This window comes from Mycteria americana, chromosome 6 (genome assembly GCF_035582795.1).
Source record: "Mycteria americana isolate JAX WOST 10 ecotype Jacksonville Zoo and Gardens chromosome 6, USCA_MyAme_1.0, whole genome shotgun sequence".
NCBI classification, from domain to species: Eukaryota; Metazoa; Chordata; class Aves; order Ciconiiformes; family Ciconiidae; genus Mycteria; species Mycteria americana.
Genome location: NC_134370.1, coordinates 39,101,409 through 39,116,187, shown reverse-complemented (window position 1 = coordinate 39,116,187; position 14,779 = coordinate 39,101,409). Strand labels below are relative to the sequence as shown.

The window sequence follows — 14,779 nt, the reverse complement described above, 5'->3', positions numbered from 1 at the left end:
CAAAAATCTTGGTTTGTTTTTGTTTTTCTCCCAAGGCAGCCTTTCTTGAATAAACTCACGCAGCTGTAAATGAACATGTTCACAGTTACAGGGAGTACCAAAGTACCAGCCTTCATCTGAAGGCTGCTGGCTAGTGAGCGGCACCTAACTGTGCGAGCCCTGTACCCTGTTATTAGTCCAAAATAAATCACCAGGAATGCAAAGTAAAGGTGACTTTGCTCAAGTTACAGGCAGGCTAGGATGTTTGCCTGAGCTGTTTGGGTCTTTTACAAAGAGAAACAATTTGGTAAAACTGTTTGCTTTGTTGCTTGTAACAGGTTAACATATCCTTACAGATTATAATTTCACTGGTATTAATGTGGTCTGAGCTCTGTCTGGTTATAAACCGCTTTACAGGTAAAGTGTAGGAAAGCCATAGCATTGTTTGGCTTATGGATTTATCCTGCTTTTTATTTAACCACCCTATTGCCAGTTGCAATTCTGTGAGTAGCTCACAGCTTAGACTGAGCAATTTTGAGTATTGAGTCTTGGTCTACAAACAGGGTTGCTGAAGATCTTTGTATTTGAACAGCAAGGGACAGGGGTCCTTTGCTCTGCCAGAGTTGTTATTTCCAGCTTGAGGATAAACAACTCCGGTTTTTGTTGTCACAAATCCTTCAGCACTGGAGTTTAGAAGAGTCATTGGTGGAAGAGGGAAATAAAACAGCCTGTCACCTGCTGGAGATAGAAAATAAATCAGTTGAGCTGAAACAAAGGCTATTCTTTCTGAATCTTGCAGTGCTGATGGTAAAACACATTTCTGTCACTTTATATAATCTTTTTTGGGGCAGGAGGGGTGGAATTTAGCAGTAGAGGAGGTATGGTATGCCCTTCCCAATCTTTCTTGCACGTGTAGTTTTTGGGAGAGGGTATGATAATTCACTGAGTGATTTGCTCTGGTGTTCTTGGACTGGGAGAACTTACTGTGATTATTAGTTTGGTTTTTGGGGTGGGGGGGTGGAAATTTGATTACAGCAGGGAAAAGCACACAATATTCCAAGGAGACCGATCACTTCTTTGCTTTTGCTTTGCAGTCCTCCATGCTGAACTGTAAGAAGTGTTTCATTCAGGGAGAGCCTTGCAGGGCCATCTTTGTAGCCCTAGGACCCCTCTCAATAATTTCCTAAACTGGTGTTTTCTTTTCCCTTATACAGGGCCTACGCAGAAGACTCATCCTCTGTAAAACACGATCCGAGGACAGAGCCAAACGAGAAGGTGAAGCATGAGGAGGAGGAGGAGAGCAGCGGCAGTGAGGGTAGAAAGGCTGTTGCATCAGGTGACGAGGAGGCTCAGCCGGAAGGGAAGAAGAAGAAGCGTTCTGGGTTCAGGGACCGTAAGGTACAAAACTTGGGCGTTACACCTGCAGCCATTGCACTACAGTAGAAAAAGGGAGAAAACTTGCAGAACATTTTATTCAGATTGTGGTAAAGCATGTGTGTGGAGTCTGGCTTTTGCTCTGTACTTGTCTTCATTTTCTAAGGGACCTTACTGTTTTGGGAACCTACTTTCTTGGCATGCTACCTTGAGTTTCTTTAGGTTGAAACTTTTTTACTTGGAAGGCACAGTACACTGATCCTCTGAAATGGAGACCTCTCTTCCCATCTCCAGTTGGATGTCCGAAAAGTGGCTTGCTGAGAAATCGAGGCTCCTGCCTTGATGGCTGTTAGGATGGTGCATGCAAAGTAGAGAATCAGTGCAAAAGCTTTAAAACTATCTAGGGCATCCAGCATATGTGTGTCTGAGTCCTTCCTTTTGCCCGTTTGCCTGTGAACATACACAGTGTATGTAGGAAGAAGTAGAGGATGTGTGGAAGGCAGAGTTATAGGAAAGGTGTACTTTAATTTTTCCTTTAATTATTCCTGGTCAACATAGTTGTTGAAATACAGCCTCCCTCCCTATTTATGGTTAGTTGTGTCTCTCTCTTGATGCTTATGCCCATTTAATTTTCCTATCAGACACATTTTCAAGAGGAGGAAAGCTTGATTAATAAACTATATTGTCAACTTGTGACCTGCTGTTCACTGTTGGGCAATCCTGAGAGCTTTGGGCTCCTCAGAACTGTCCGACAGCTAGTTTGGTACTATCTGTAACCGCTGTTATTACAAGATGTGCGATTTGGTCTGATGGAGAGTCCTGTAACTGAGAGATGGCAGGCAGCAGTATTTTATTTTTTAAACCTGTCTGGATGTCGGTTTTATTGGGCTGTGTTTGATTTAATATCTTTGCAGTGCCAAAGAGGAGAATGGGAGTATATGCTCTTCACAATTCCTTTCTGTATGATTTGCTTCTGATAATTATTTTTAAGTTTGTATCCTGGAGGCTGCATCTCATTAGCTGTTAAATTGTGGATAGTCGTATATAGTGGCTTAACAGCTTTTCATAAATAATTAAGAGCTCTTTCGTTTGAAGTTGCTGAATCATATTCTGTTCTTGGTTAGAGTACATTACACAACTTGACATGTCAAGTGCCTTGTGGTATTTGAGGCTCCAAACTCTCCCTGTTGTTACATGCTGGTGGCAGCTCAGTGAAGTTATGTTGTAAGATACTACACTGAGATATTCAGAATTGTCCAGGAATGTGGGTTCTTGGCTTCTGCTAATTGTCTTGGCAACTGGGTGTCAGGCACTCTGACGGTTTCAGCAAAACTTTGATTCTTGCCAGTACCACTCAAGAAAAGTGGGTTATTTTTTCCAGTGTCAGCAGATGGAGGCGGGTTGCAAAGAGCAAAGAAACAGTCCACCTTCATCCATACTCTTTATTTTTAAAAATGAACATTTGTTGATACAGCAAATGTAATGATTGATTTTTGTCTTACGTGGCTGGCTGCTTCTGGCTAGGGAAGCCAGAGAACATTTGTTTGCAAGCGAGGACTTGCATTCCAGTTGTTAGGAGACGTGCCTATGTTGACCATCTCTTTCCTTCCCATACTTGGCAGGGAGGAATGTGGCTACGCTTTCCAAATAAGATACAAGCCGGGCATGGAGGGTGCCCAAGAGGTCTGGGGGGAACAACGTGCAGTCTGGATCCCTTCTCAGTCCATGGCCTGCCTTCCTTCTACAGTGCTCAACTCGGGAGTGGCAATTTCAGCAGGGAGAGCACTGTTGAAAACAGACCTCACTATATTTTTGCCAACATAAGCCCTTTTCTCTTCAGCCTTAAGATGGAGTGTACCTTCTGTGACTTGAATGCCAGTGTTGCTTTTGCTTTGTTTAATGCAGGATGTAATGGGTAGTCTCCCAGGTGCCAGGTTCCGTGTTTATATTTGAGCGGCTCGATTGTGGGCTTGGCATTTGATCAGCAGTTGCCCTAGTGAGTCATCTCAGGATGTATGTTTGAATGTTTCTAGCTCAGATGACAGAGGAAGGTGTGCCCAACTCCTGACTCAAAATCAGGGCTGCTCCCAGGATGTGCTGCTCCCCTAATCAGTTGGGTAGCACCTAGGGAATTCCTGACTCTTCTATATGTTTAAAAAAAAAAACAAACAACAAAACCCACAGTAAAAACCCTTTCCAACTCTTCTCATAATTAATTGAATATAGTGTGGGATTTTCCTTGAGAAAAAAATTAAGCTTAATTGAACATATTTAACACTTGTTTGTTATCCCAATGTTGCTTTTAATGAAGTTGATGATTAATGATGAAATAATAAATTAGGCAAGGCATTGCTATTTTGGGTAGTGATTCAGTGAAGAAGAATTTGAAACGTAAATCACTTGGCATCTGCTGGGACTGGGATTGTGTGTGGCTGGTTCTAGGGCATGCGTTGTCTTGCAACCTATGCAATGTATAGGTCCTGACTGCATAAGGGAGGAAAAGAAAAGGTTGTGTGAGTGCTTTTACAGTTCAAAGGCTAATGAGTGGTAATACATGATGTGGGTGGGCTGACATGTTAATTAATTTGCTAAAAGAGTTTGCATGCAGCATTGGGACTGCTTTATCAAGATCTGCTTGTAGTGTTTGCTGGGTCCTGCAGGTATGCTGCCTTAGGAGTGTGAGTTGTGCTAAGACTTTGTTTTAGTGTGCATTACAGTAGGAAACCCAAAGAAAATGAATTCTAAGTAATTTACCCTGCTAAGATGTGTGTGGTGGAGCTGGAGTGCCAGAGTTCCTGTTCTGGCATACGGTCAGGGAGGCCCTGGTGATGCTCTGGAAGTGAATTGAGATGTTAATTTAGAGCTTTATTTTCATGTCTGCACAGGATTTAATTTTTTTTCCTTTTAACCTGAAGCTTAACATAAACATTGACTGTCTCAACAGCAGCTTCACTCTTGTAGAGCAATAGGGATTACTTGCTCATCTTTCTCCTCCAGTACCTACTCTATTAATAAATGCCAAAAAGGAACTTTTTCCTTTTGGTGATGTAATATCTTTCTGGAGGCTCCTGATTACATGAGGCTGCAGTTCTGGGGGCGAGATGAGAGTTTTTGGTTGGTGTCCACTGCATCTTGGACTGGTGCATACTAGGGGGGAAAGCAGCTGCCTGGGTGTGTGCTTTGCCAGGAAAGTATTTTTGGAGTATTTCGTAGGCGAGGGGTTGTGGGACAAGAGACTTGTCTGGGCTGGTTTTATGTACAGATTGTTTAGAAGTAGTGTAAAAACCTCACAAATGGTGGTGTGTACACCCAAATACATACACATGCACTTTTTATCTCTGCATTTATATAGAGAGATCAGGGCACCCATATTATTGCCCACTTTGTGTTTAGCACCCAGTCTTGAATAAGTGAGTTGTTCTTGTTTGTAGGTCTCAGCTGTTCCTTTCTTGATCTGGCTTCGTGTTCAAGCCAGTCTTGAAGTTTAGAAGGATGGGTTGTAGTGTGTTTGTTAGTTTTTGCCAGCTGATTAGATCATGTTAGCAAAAATGAGGTAACTGTGAGTTCAGCTGCGGGCAGAAGGGAAGATGTGTTGCTGCATTTGCTGACTTCTTATAGGGAAGTTTGAGGAAGAAGTGTGATTTCAGTTGTGATGAAAACAGCCTGTGAGATGCTAAACAAGTGTTTTAGATTCTGCTTTTTTGGTCTAGGCTGTGAGTTATTCAAGGTTGTTGTTCCTCATAATTTTTCAGGAATATATTTGTCCTGAAAATTGTGGGTTTTGTGTATGTCACAGCTAATTTCTGGAACTCAAAAGGTTGCAAATAATTAAAGCTAACAGTAGCTTCCCATGAAAGTTTGAGCAGTTCCACATAATCACACTTCCTTCTGGATCTGAAACTCAAATGACTTAACAGGTAACACCCATTCCTTATACTCCAGTGGGCTTAGAGGGGCTGCTTTGAGCTTTCATGGAGATGGTAGGTCAGCTTGGCTGTCTTCGTCCAGACATGGCAAACTGTGTCAGAAGAAGATGGTCATTAAAAATCCTTAACTGCCCATTTTGCTGTCTGATGCTGCTCTGAGACCTAATGCAAAAGGAGACTATCGGCTCTCCACCTGCTGCACCCTTAGGTCCTGTCTTTCCAAGGGCGTTCAGCTGCTTTTGTTGGAGGAGGGAAAGCCCCAAACCACTTTTATATTTCTCATGAAACCCCAGACTGCATGTGGACCAACCTCTGGGTTTGCAGATCTGTGTGGGATTGTTGTGTTGCATGCTGAGACATGAGACCTCTTTTTAGCCTGTGTTGTCATTAGGCTTTTGTGAGCCACACCACATCGCTTTGGGAGCTGTACATGGCTTTTGAGTAACAGATGACCCTCCCTGCTCTAGAGCTATGTATTCAAAATTGCATCCTCTTGAGTGTCTGGCAGTCATCTGAGGAAGCTTTTCATTTTGCAGTGTGCGTGGATAGAAAGCGGGATGGCAAATGATCTAGGAAAGGGCCACGTAGTAAATGGACAGTTTGCTTCTGTTGCAAGTGATGATCGTGGTGGACTTGAAGGTGCAGCCTGGATCTGAATGGGGTGTTGGAAAATTGCTGTTCCCAAAGTCAAAGCAAAATGTAGACTGATTAACATCAATAAAGCTGGGGCCTTGAGGATCCCACTGAGCTTGGGATAAGAAAAAGTTGGCAGTGAAGCTGCTGGAGTGGTAAGGAGGATTCTTGGTAGAGATGTCAGGCAAGGAACAATGGCAATGCCCATACTCCAAAAATGAGAAGAAAAGTACCTGACAGCAACAGGCCTGTCAGTAGCATCTTAGTAAGATCTTAAAACAGATACAGAGGAAAAATCCATTGCAGATGTGAATTTGAATGGGATGCACCATGGTTTTGCTGGCAGAAATGTCAAGACTAATGTCTGTGGTGCAGCAGCGGAGTTGTTTAGTAAAAGAGATGCAACTTGCCTAGCTGGGTTGAAGGAAAGCATTTGATAGTACCTTGCAAGTCGTTATTCCACCAGCTTGGAAAATCAGGAGTGATGTAAAGTCTCAGGCAGACAAGTGTTTTAGCTAGAAAGCAGGCTGTGTTGAAAGGGTGTCATGGATGGAAGGGAGCTGTTGGTTGTGATCTACGGTGTCTGCTCTTGGCTCCAGTCCTGGGCTTGACACTGTAGCTGGTTTTAGTTGTCTTGCTTGAATGTAGAAGTACTTAACTATGTTTTTTGGCTGATCATGTTGAGTGGAGTGTATTCATAATTAGATCAGGTAATGCTACAGAAAGGTGTGAGGTATGGGCCTGCAATCACAAGTCAAAAGATTGCTTTGGCATAACAAGTTACCACCTGCCAGGTGGGAGCTGTAGACAAAGGCACATTGCAGCTTTGCAGCTGGAAAGAGCTGGGAAAGTGCATGTTGTTGTTTACTGTGGTTCAGCTGATAGACAGCGACTTGTAACTTTGCAATAAAACAATTGCTTTTGATACAATGGCTTTATCTTTGGAGGACCTTGTGGACTGAAGCAATAAAAATGGGACGAAGTTTGATTCTAGGTGCAAAGGCTAGTGACAAAAGTGAGTAGTGACAAAGATTTTCTTCGATGTAGGTGGCTACAGGAAAGAGGGAGCTGGTTGTATCGGTTGATGCAAGGACATTTCTGTGTTCCTGATGGGCTTGATTATAAAAAAAAGCTATGGTGATGCAAAGAAGAATAGGGAGAATGCTTTAGATAATGTCAAAGCCATATCAGGGGGACCTTCTGCTGCATGTTGCTTGTCCCCTGGTAGCATTTGCCAGAGAGCTGAGCTGGAACAAGTGTGGAGGAGAGAGGCTCTGTTTTCCCTAGCTACTTTACCCAGGCCTGGGTTGGGGGATTAAAAGCCTTTGGCTTGTTTTATCCTAGAAATATGAAAAATTAGAGAGGGTGTTTTCTGTCTGAGAAACATCAGAGTGGAGAAGTTGTTCGAGTTAAAGGACAAGGCTGAAACAGGACCAAAGCCATAAATGATCTACAGATGCCTTGGCAGTACCTTTGATCTTGCCTGTTCTCTTCCAGCAGATTATTGGTTGTTGGTAGGTTGGTTTTTTTCCTCCTGTGGCTCTTGGCCAGAAGTACTGAAGGTTTCAAGTATATTATGGGCTGTTAAACATGGCGTATAATGCAGGAATAAAAAGGTCAACTAAGAAGGAAAGTTTTCTTCTTTAATACATAATGAAGTGTAGGTCTTTGTGCCTTTTTCCTCCCTTGTGGCCTTATGTTGTGATTTTTGTTTATAAAGGCTTTCTGATCTCTTTGATTAATTCTGTGTGGGGAAAACAGTTCTAGGTACAAAATAATCGCTACTGGCAGAGTTAGCAAGTGGCAGATTGGTGGGGAGAAGAGGACTGAGTAAAGAATGTTTCTGCAGAATTTTGCCTATGTGATAGAAAAGAGGAAGAAATGAGGTTGGGTGACTGAGCAACCAGCTGTGGCTCCAAGTAGTTTTTTCCAAGACTTGGCTTGAAAGTAAAGGTTTCTCCCAGCGCTCCAAGACTTTTCTTTTACTTCGTTTATTAATCATAAATCTGACGCTTCAACACTGTGATTAAGATGTTGAGCTGTTTTAGATTCACCCATGTGATACTAGTGCTTTTTTATGTTTGTGTTTAAAAGTGCTTTCAGGGGTTCTGTTAATTTATTTTTTCTCTGCCATCATGAAGAGTCAAAATTTACCAATAGTGAAGACTTTTAGTGTTCTTAATTCTAGGGCATCAGGAGTTGATACTTCCAATTTTCCTGGTAGTTCAAAGGCTGAGGATAGGCAGAATTTTGACCCTTTCAGCATTATTTCTTTCAAGGATTTTGTTGCTGCACACAGCTGCTTTGTCATGTGGCAAAACCTTCAGAGGACTAAGGTGCTAATGTAGGTGTTGGCGGAGGAACTGTGCACACCTAATGCTGGTTAAATTTTATTTCCAGGTGATGGAATATGAGAACAGGATCAGAGCCTACTCCACACCAGACAAAATCTTCAGATACTTCGCCACTTTGAAAGTCATAAATGAGCACGGTGAATCGGAGGTTTTTATGACACCGCAGGATTTCGTGAGATCAATAACACCTAATGAAAAACAACCAGAAAGTAAGTGATGTGTGTGTAGTAATTGGAGAAACTAATACAGTGAAGGGGAATAAACTCTCCAGTCTCTGCTTACCTGATGTTTATATTTCCCATCAAACAGTGATGTTGTTGGGTATTGTCTGTCTTGTTATGTTGAGAGGTACAGCACAAAAAGGGGGTTGCTGTCTGATTAGGGTGCTGCCACAGTCAAAAAAAAGTGCTGTTCTCAACCCATGCGTCATGGCAGTGCGGCGATGTGCAGAAGGGTAACAGAGATCTAACAAATGCAGGAGTGAGGCAGAAAGCTACCAGTGCAGCTGTGCAGGAGCCATGCTCGTCTCTCCAGCAGAGCCTGCAGTGTGTCTGTGCCAGCTTGAACCCGGCTGACTGGAAGCAGCACAGTGGTGCCAAATAACTGTGGTCATTCAGGTTCAGAACTGTTGGTTGCAGTATGCTTCTTGGGAGCTCTGAACCTGGGATTGCTAGGGCTAGAAAGCACCTCCTGAAGCTATCTATTCCATCTCCATGCTCCAAACCCAAAATTAGTCTCATCCCTTCCATGTTGCCTGAAGTGTTATTGCAGCATAGTAGTTCTCGTTGGTATGAGCCCTTGAAGAGCAGATGAGATGACTTTCTTGTGTATTTACTAGTGAAAGATTACCTTCAGCTGAAACATTTTAAGAACTGTTCACAAACCTTCAAAAGGAAGATGCTTTGACAAGGAAAACCTTAGCAATAAAGGGGTCCAGGCAGCCCTGTGTGCCTGGCTGAGCTGTGATGCTGCTGGCCAGGGTGGGACTCGCCTCTGCTGGCTTCGAATTCCCTGTGGATTGCAGGGAAGCATGTCAGCTGTGGTACCTGTGGGGGGTCTGGCAGGCAACAGGTGGGAGAGCAGATGCTGTTTTTTTCTGGTCTGGAAAGCTGTGACCTGAGCATTTGGTAAGAGGTTGGTTTTTGTGGGGTGGCAGGAGGATTTTGCCTGTCTTCTGTTTTGGAGGAGATGTGTGTTTTGGGTGAGACATGGGAAATTGGGTTTCTTGGTCTCCCACAGTGTATCTCAAAGAATGAAACAGGCTTTTGTCAAATTAAAACTCCTCTTCTCTCTGCAGGCATTAATGAAGAACCTCAGCCCTCAAATGTTAACTTCTTGAGAGTGTGGTTTATGTACAAACTGTGAGACTGTTTTGATGTCTTATGTGACAGCTGCTAAATAAATACCATTATGCTAGTGCTTAGAAAACAACAATATGAAGTGTGTGCAGAAGGGAAGAAAACATGATCCTGACATTAGTGTTAAAAGCATGTTGGTGAATTGATGTTTAGGTTTTCATCAAGTCCTGAAAATGGCTGTAGTTTTTGTATGGATCACATGGTTCCATCTTGTTGAGTGAAGTAGTTTGAGCAATAAACAGAAGATAATGTTCACAGATGCTGAAACTGTGTGTTGCTATCTTATCTATCTAAAGTTCCTTCAATTAGTAATTTGGAAAGCAGTAGCACCTGGTTGAGTGCAAGTCTTCCCATGAAGGTCTTTTTTTTTTTTTCTTTTTGTCACCCAGCTTAAAAATAGAAAACATCCTATGTTTAATTTCAACACATCTGATTCTCTTTTACTTCTTCTGTGCAATATATGTGCTTGGTGCATTTTTAAAGTGTGCACAGAAAATAGGTGGAAGAGTGCTCAGAAAACACCTACTTTGGAGACAAGCGAAGGTGACTAATGGGAAATAATTTGTCAGTCTTAGCAACTAACTTTACACTGTAACTATTATTATCCTGGCTAGGTGAGCAGCTTAAATGGTGCCGTGAAGCCTGTTGTGCCTTTAAGCATCTGCAAATCCTGCCAGTTGGTGACACAAAGCAGCCTATAAGGGAAGAAAATTGCCTTAGTGATACTTACAGGTGCTCTTGGAAAGTGGAATGAGATGGAAATTGAATTTTGGCTGCTCATCAGCAGACAAAGCAGGAGTGTGGGCATCTTCTACCTTGTTGGTTTGAAAATCTGTCTTGAGGACCGTGGTGGTCATGGACTTGCTTCTAGACAAAGCTACTACTAGGATGGTTGTTCCTCATGAGTGCTGTACATAATGACAATCATGGTAAATTTTTTTCAATACATAATGAACAGTAGAAGAGTAAAATGCTTAATGCTACAGTGAAGTCAAACCAGCCGTAACCTTGTTCCCAAATGTTTTAAAAGTTGGTAGTAAAAAAAAAAAAGTCTGATATTAAAACCAGACATTAAAGACTAAGACTGCTACCTGCTGGCCAGTTTATTTCTGTACTTTACATCTGTTTGGTATTTCTAACTCATAGAATAATCTAGATTATAGATTAGTAGGGAAATGCCGGGGCTACTTTCCCCCTTAGTCACGACTCGGGTGTGCGCTCTGCCAGGGCTGGAGCATCCTGCCTTTGTCACAGGGAGCTTCTTCCTTCCGGTAGTGACGAGCGCTCCTTGGAAATGTCCTTCAGGTAGTGATGTAGCCCGCTGTAATCATACTAGCTAGGTAGGTTAATGCTTGAACTGAATTATGGATTACTTTCTGCAGGCCCACTGACCCAGGGTTTTCTATGAGTGGTATTTGTTGATAGGTTTGTGTGGCGAAGCAATCACCTTCTGGTCCTGTGAATTAATATGGTCCTTCATAAGCAGTCCAAGACATGAGCAGGGCCCGGCATGCTCTGAATGCTCAAGATGCTGTTCATAATTTCAGTGAGTAACTTCTTGTTAATGTGTCTGCTATTTTATGGAGAGGAAATACTGTGGAATATAAGTGATATGGAGTAATGAGGTATCTAAGTCCCTGTTGTATTTATTTTTAAACCACTAGTCTACTGCGAGGTATCATATGCCTGATTCATTTTTATGGATTACATAGGGGAAAGTTTGATTTATGATCAATAAAGCATCAACTGAATTCTAGCCTGCGTTTTGCTATCTTGGGGAAAATGAATGCCAATTCATTAACTCCTGTAGATTGCGTTCTCTTAATAGTTCAGTAAAACTTTCTGCTGTAGCTTTCCCAAGTAGGCAAGCTGTGCTTAAGGTGTGACACACTCTTGCTGAGCTTGGAAGTGTCTGTCAGAATAAGCTAAAGAATGGCATTAAACTTGGAAGCTGCTTTAAAAAAAAAAAGAGAAAAAATTCTTTATATGCTATCTGGAAAGTCCAAGCACCAACAGAAGCGTGGGCAGTGATATCTACTCTCTGCAGTCCTGTGTTGTTTTTTCCTCCCACCTCCTCTGATACCCAAGAGGTAGCTCATATCCAAGGCTGGATGAACGGGGCTGGCTGCTTCGTACCTGGTGCTTACTTGGTACCCCAGCCCCAAACCAGCTGAAAATACTACCTCTCAGTCTCTGATGGGAAGGGTAAGGGTTTGCAAAAAACCCATTTTAGATGTTGCAGCTCTTCGAAGACAGCATGGGCTTTTGCTGAAAAAGGTGTATGAAGCCATGACACTTCACAGGAGCCGTAACCGTGCCTGATACTTGCAGGTCATTGCTGCCACTTTCTCTGTAGTCCTACATGAATGTTTCTGAGTGCTTAGACTTGCTTGGTGGTGGCCTGCCAAGTCCTCCTCCCTTTCCTAGCCTCTAAGTTCCCTCCATTTCCCCAAGTTTCTCTGTTTCCATTCTGCATTGATTGTGTTCTTGGGGGAAGCGAGTGCTTTGGGGCATCCTGGACTAAAATGGAGCTCTGGCATACTAAGCCAGTACCAGGGTTTTTTTGGGCCTTTGCAGTAAAGATTAAAAGAAGTAAAAAAAGGCTTCATATCTCATCACAGCACACTGTAATGAAGACAGGTTACACCCAAACCAGTCTTGCTCTTCAATCCCAGTGTTAACCTCCCTGGTTAACCCAAACTCCTGCTGCATGAAAGAAGCTTTTCAAGATTCATCGTGCTCTGCAGCAGCTCAAATATCTGAAGTATTGGAAATGCCCTGGAAGGTGGGGTTTTTCTTTGTGTGTGTGTAAGAAACCATGAACATGCTGTTGAAGCTCAGCCAAAAGCAGCAGCTGTGCCCCTGCAGCCTCTGCGTGGCAGGACAGCGTCAGAGGAAAGGAGCTGTGAAGGACGGAGCCGATGTTTGGTGACTTGATCAGACCATATAGCTTGATTCTTGGTTTTTAAATGTTGGGTTTTTTTATCTCTGGACTTCATGACCAGCTGGGTTCTGGAATGTTGCAGTGCTTGAGTGATTATTTGTTATTTTGAGTTAAGTTTGTAAAATATGTATCTGATCTTCTGTAAAACCAGCAGTCATGAGCTGTGACAAGCACTCACCTGGTCTGGTGGGGTGGGGGAGGACTCCCTAGGCTTGTACAGATCCCTAAAGTTGCACAAAGTGTTCCACTGGGATATTTAAGACCCAGAAGGAAACTAGAGATGCTGAACTTGTCTTCTGGGTTTTGATGGGGACTTATTTCTGTGTTCTCCCCCAAATATATCTGCTGGACAGGTCTTCAGGGAAAGGGTGTGAGTAAGAAGGGGAGGTAACTTGGTGGTTATCTTCCAGAACCAGGAGGGTGAATGAATAGTTGTGGGGGTTTTTCTGTGAAAATGTCATTGCTAAGCAAGGATCATCTTTGATATGATCATGCCTGAGATGAGACTCCAGGAACCTAGCCAAGGAGGAGCGAGAGGTGTGTTTATGTGCATATTTATGTGATAGCCATCAGAAGAAACAAATAATTGGGGCTTCCAGTATAGATAACAGATTGGTATGGCTGATCTGTTGTGTTATGAATGCACATCTTGTAGAGGGACTGACTTGCCTGTTGGAGGAGAGGGAGACAGATGAGAGCAAAGTAGTTTCTTAGACAAAATGATTCTGGACTTTAACACAAACCTGCAAGTGTTGCCCCCTGAGAAATCTCAGGCAGCTTGCTGTTTGCTTGCAGATTACATTGTAAATTCAGGGGAAAATACTCATACAAAAATCAGAAGCTGGGTTACAGTTCTGGAGGGGGAAACTTGGTCCAGCATTTTCTCCTCCCATAATGTAGCATGTTGCATGCATGGTTAGCAGGCTCTTCAGTCTCGGTAATTAGCCCTTTTGCTCATCTACTTGCAAGGAAAAGAGTCCATGTTATATATCAAGCAATGGGAAAGGAAAAGCAGATGATGAGTAAATATTACCCAAATAATGTGGAAAAATCTGACAAGAATATAAAGACTGGAAGGAGTTGAAAAGGTTTTTCCATCAGTGGAAAACTGCTGGCCTCCCAGGGGAAATCATGATGGTTTCTAATTGATCTCAACTGTGTTCTTGGCATAATATAATCATTCTTCTGGAAGCCTGTTTGTTAAATATTTTTTAAAACTGCAATCTATAATCTGCTGCCCATGCCCTTTTTTTTTTTTACAGGACATCATGAAGAGCTTAGTAATTGTTTAGATATTTAGCAAGTGTGGTAATTAGCTAGCTTTGAGCAAATCTGTGGCATGTATGTTTTCGTTAATCAATAGAAATACAATAAGCATTTGACTTTAGGTTTGATTAGAGCTGAATGAGAGTAACAGCAGATTATTCTGGTTTTTGCCTTTACATAAATAATTCCTTCTCCATTAAAACATCCTCCCCAGCCCCAAAAGAAAGAAGTAAAAACAGAGAATATGGTTCTCCTGTTGAACACCCTCTTTTCCCCATTGTGGCAGGCGGTGAGTGTAGGTCATTTTGATTTATTTTGAAACATTTTTATTTTTAGAGTGCTGTGAATGTACAATCACATGAATAAGAGTGGGGCCCTTTATCCTTAGTATTGGTCAGTAAGTGTGTCAGTCTAATCTGATCTAATCTTCTAGTGATGCTACTTGCTTAGCTACCCCACGGCAGTGCTGCTGTTTCTTTTGGTCCCCTGATGGTACTTTAGGTGGTATCAGAATTTGTAGGAGTAATACACAGTGGTACTTAAAGATGACAAACAAGCTGGCTGTGGTGTGCAAATTTGGAAATCGTTGCAGGTCACCATTGGTGCTGCTCAAGGTGAGCAGCTGGTGCAGGACCCTCAGCTGGGTGAGCAAAAGGGGCTTCGATAATCCAGATGTGTAGTGAAAGGTGAGGTGTTGTACAGTGTTTCATGCAAATTAAAGGCGTGTTGTGGGGCAGGTCACGATGAAAGCTCTGGGTTTGTTCGAGCAGAAACAAGCACCAAAGCCCAGCTGCTCTGGGTTGTCACTATGCAACCTGGAGTAGCTGTGGTGTACTTTGTGCTGCCTTTGGTCCCGGGGAGGCTTCGTGAAGCAGCCAGGTATCCTCCTGAAACGACTTCTGGATTTCATTGCTGTCTCTCTTGAAGGAAATCCTTTAATCTATT

The 14,779-nt window shown here is 42.7% G+C and overlaps 1 protein-coding gene across 1 annotated transcript in view; it reads left to right on the top strand.

Moving 5' to 3' along the window:
* MICU1 (mitochondrial calcium uptake 1) overlaps positions 1–14,779 on the top strand; it is a 110,201-nt gene that overhangs the window by 25,509 nt on the left and 69,913 nt on the right. The window contains exons 3-4 of the mRNA XM_075505406.1: positions 1,194–1,377; positions 8,313–8,475. Of these exons, the coding sequence (XP_075361521.1) occupies positions 1,194–1,377; positions 8,313–8,475 (347 nt within the window). The remainder of the gene's footprint in view (positions 1–1,193; positions 1,378–8,312; positions 8,476–14,779) is intronic.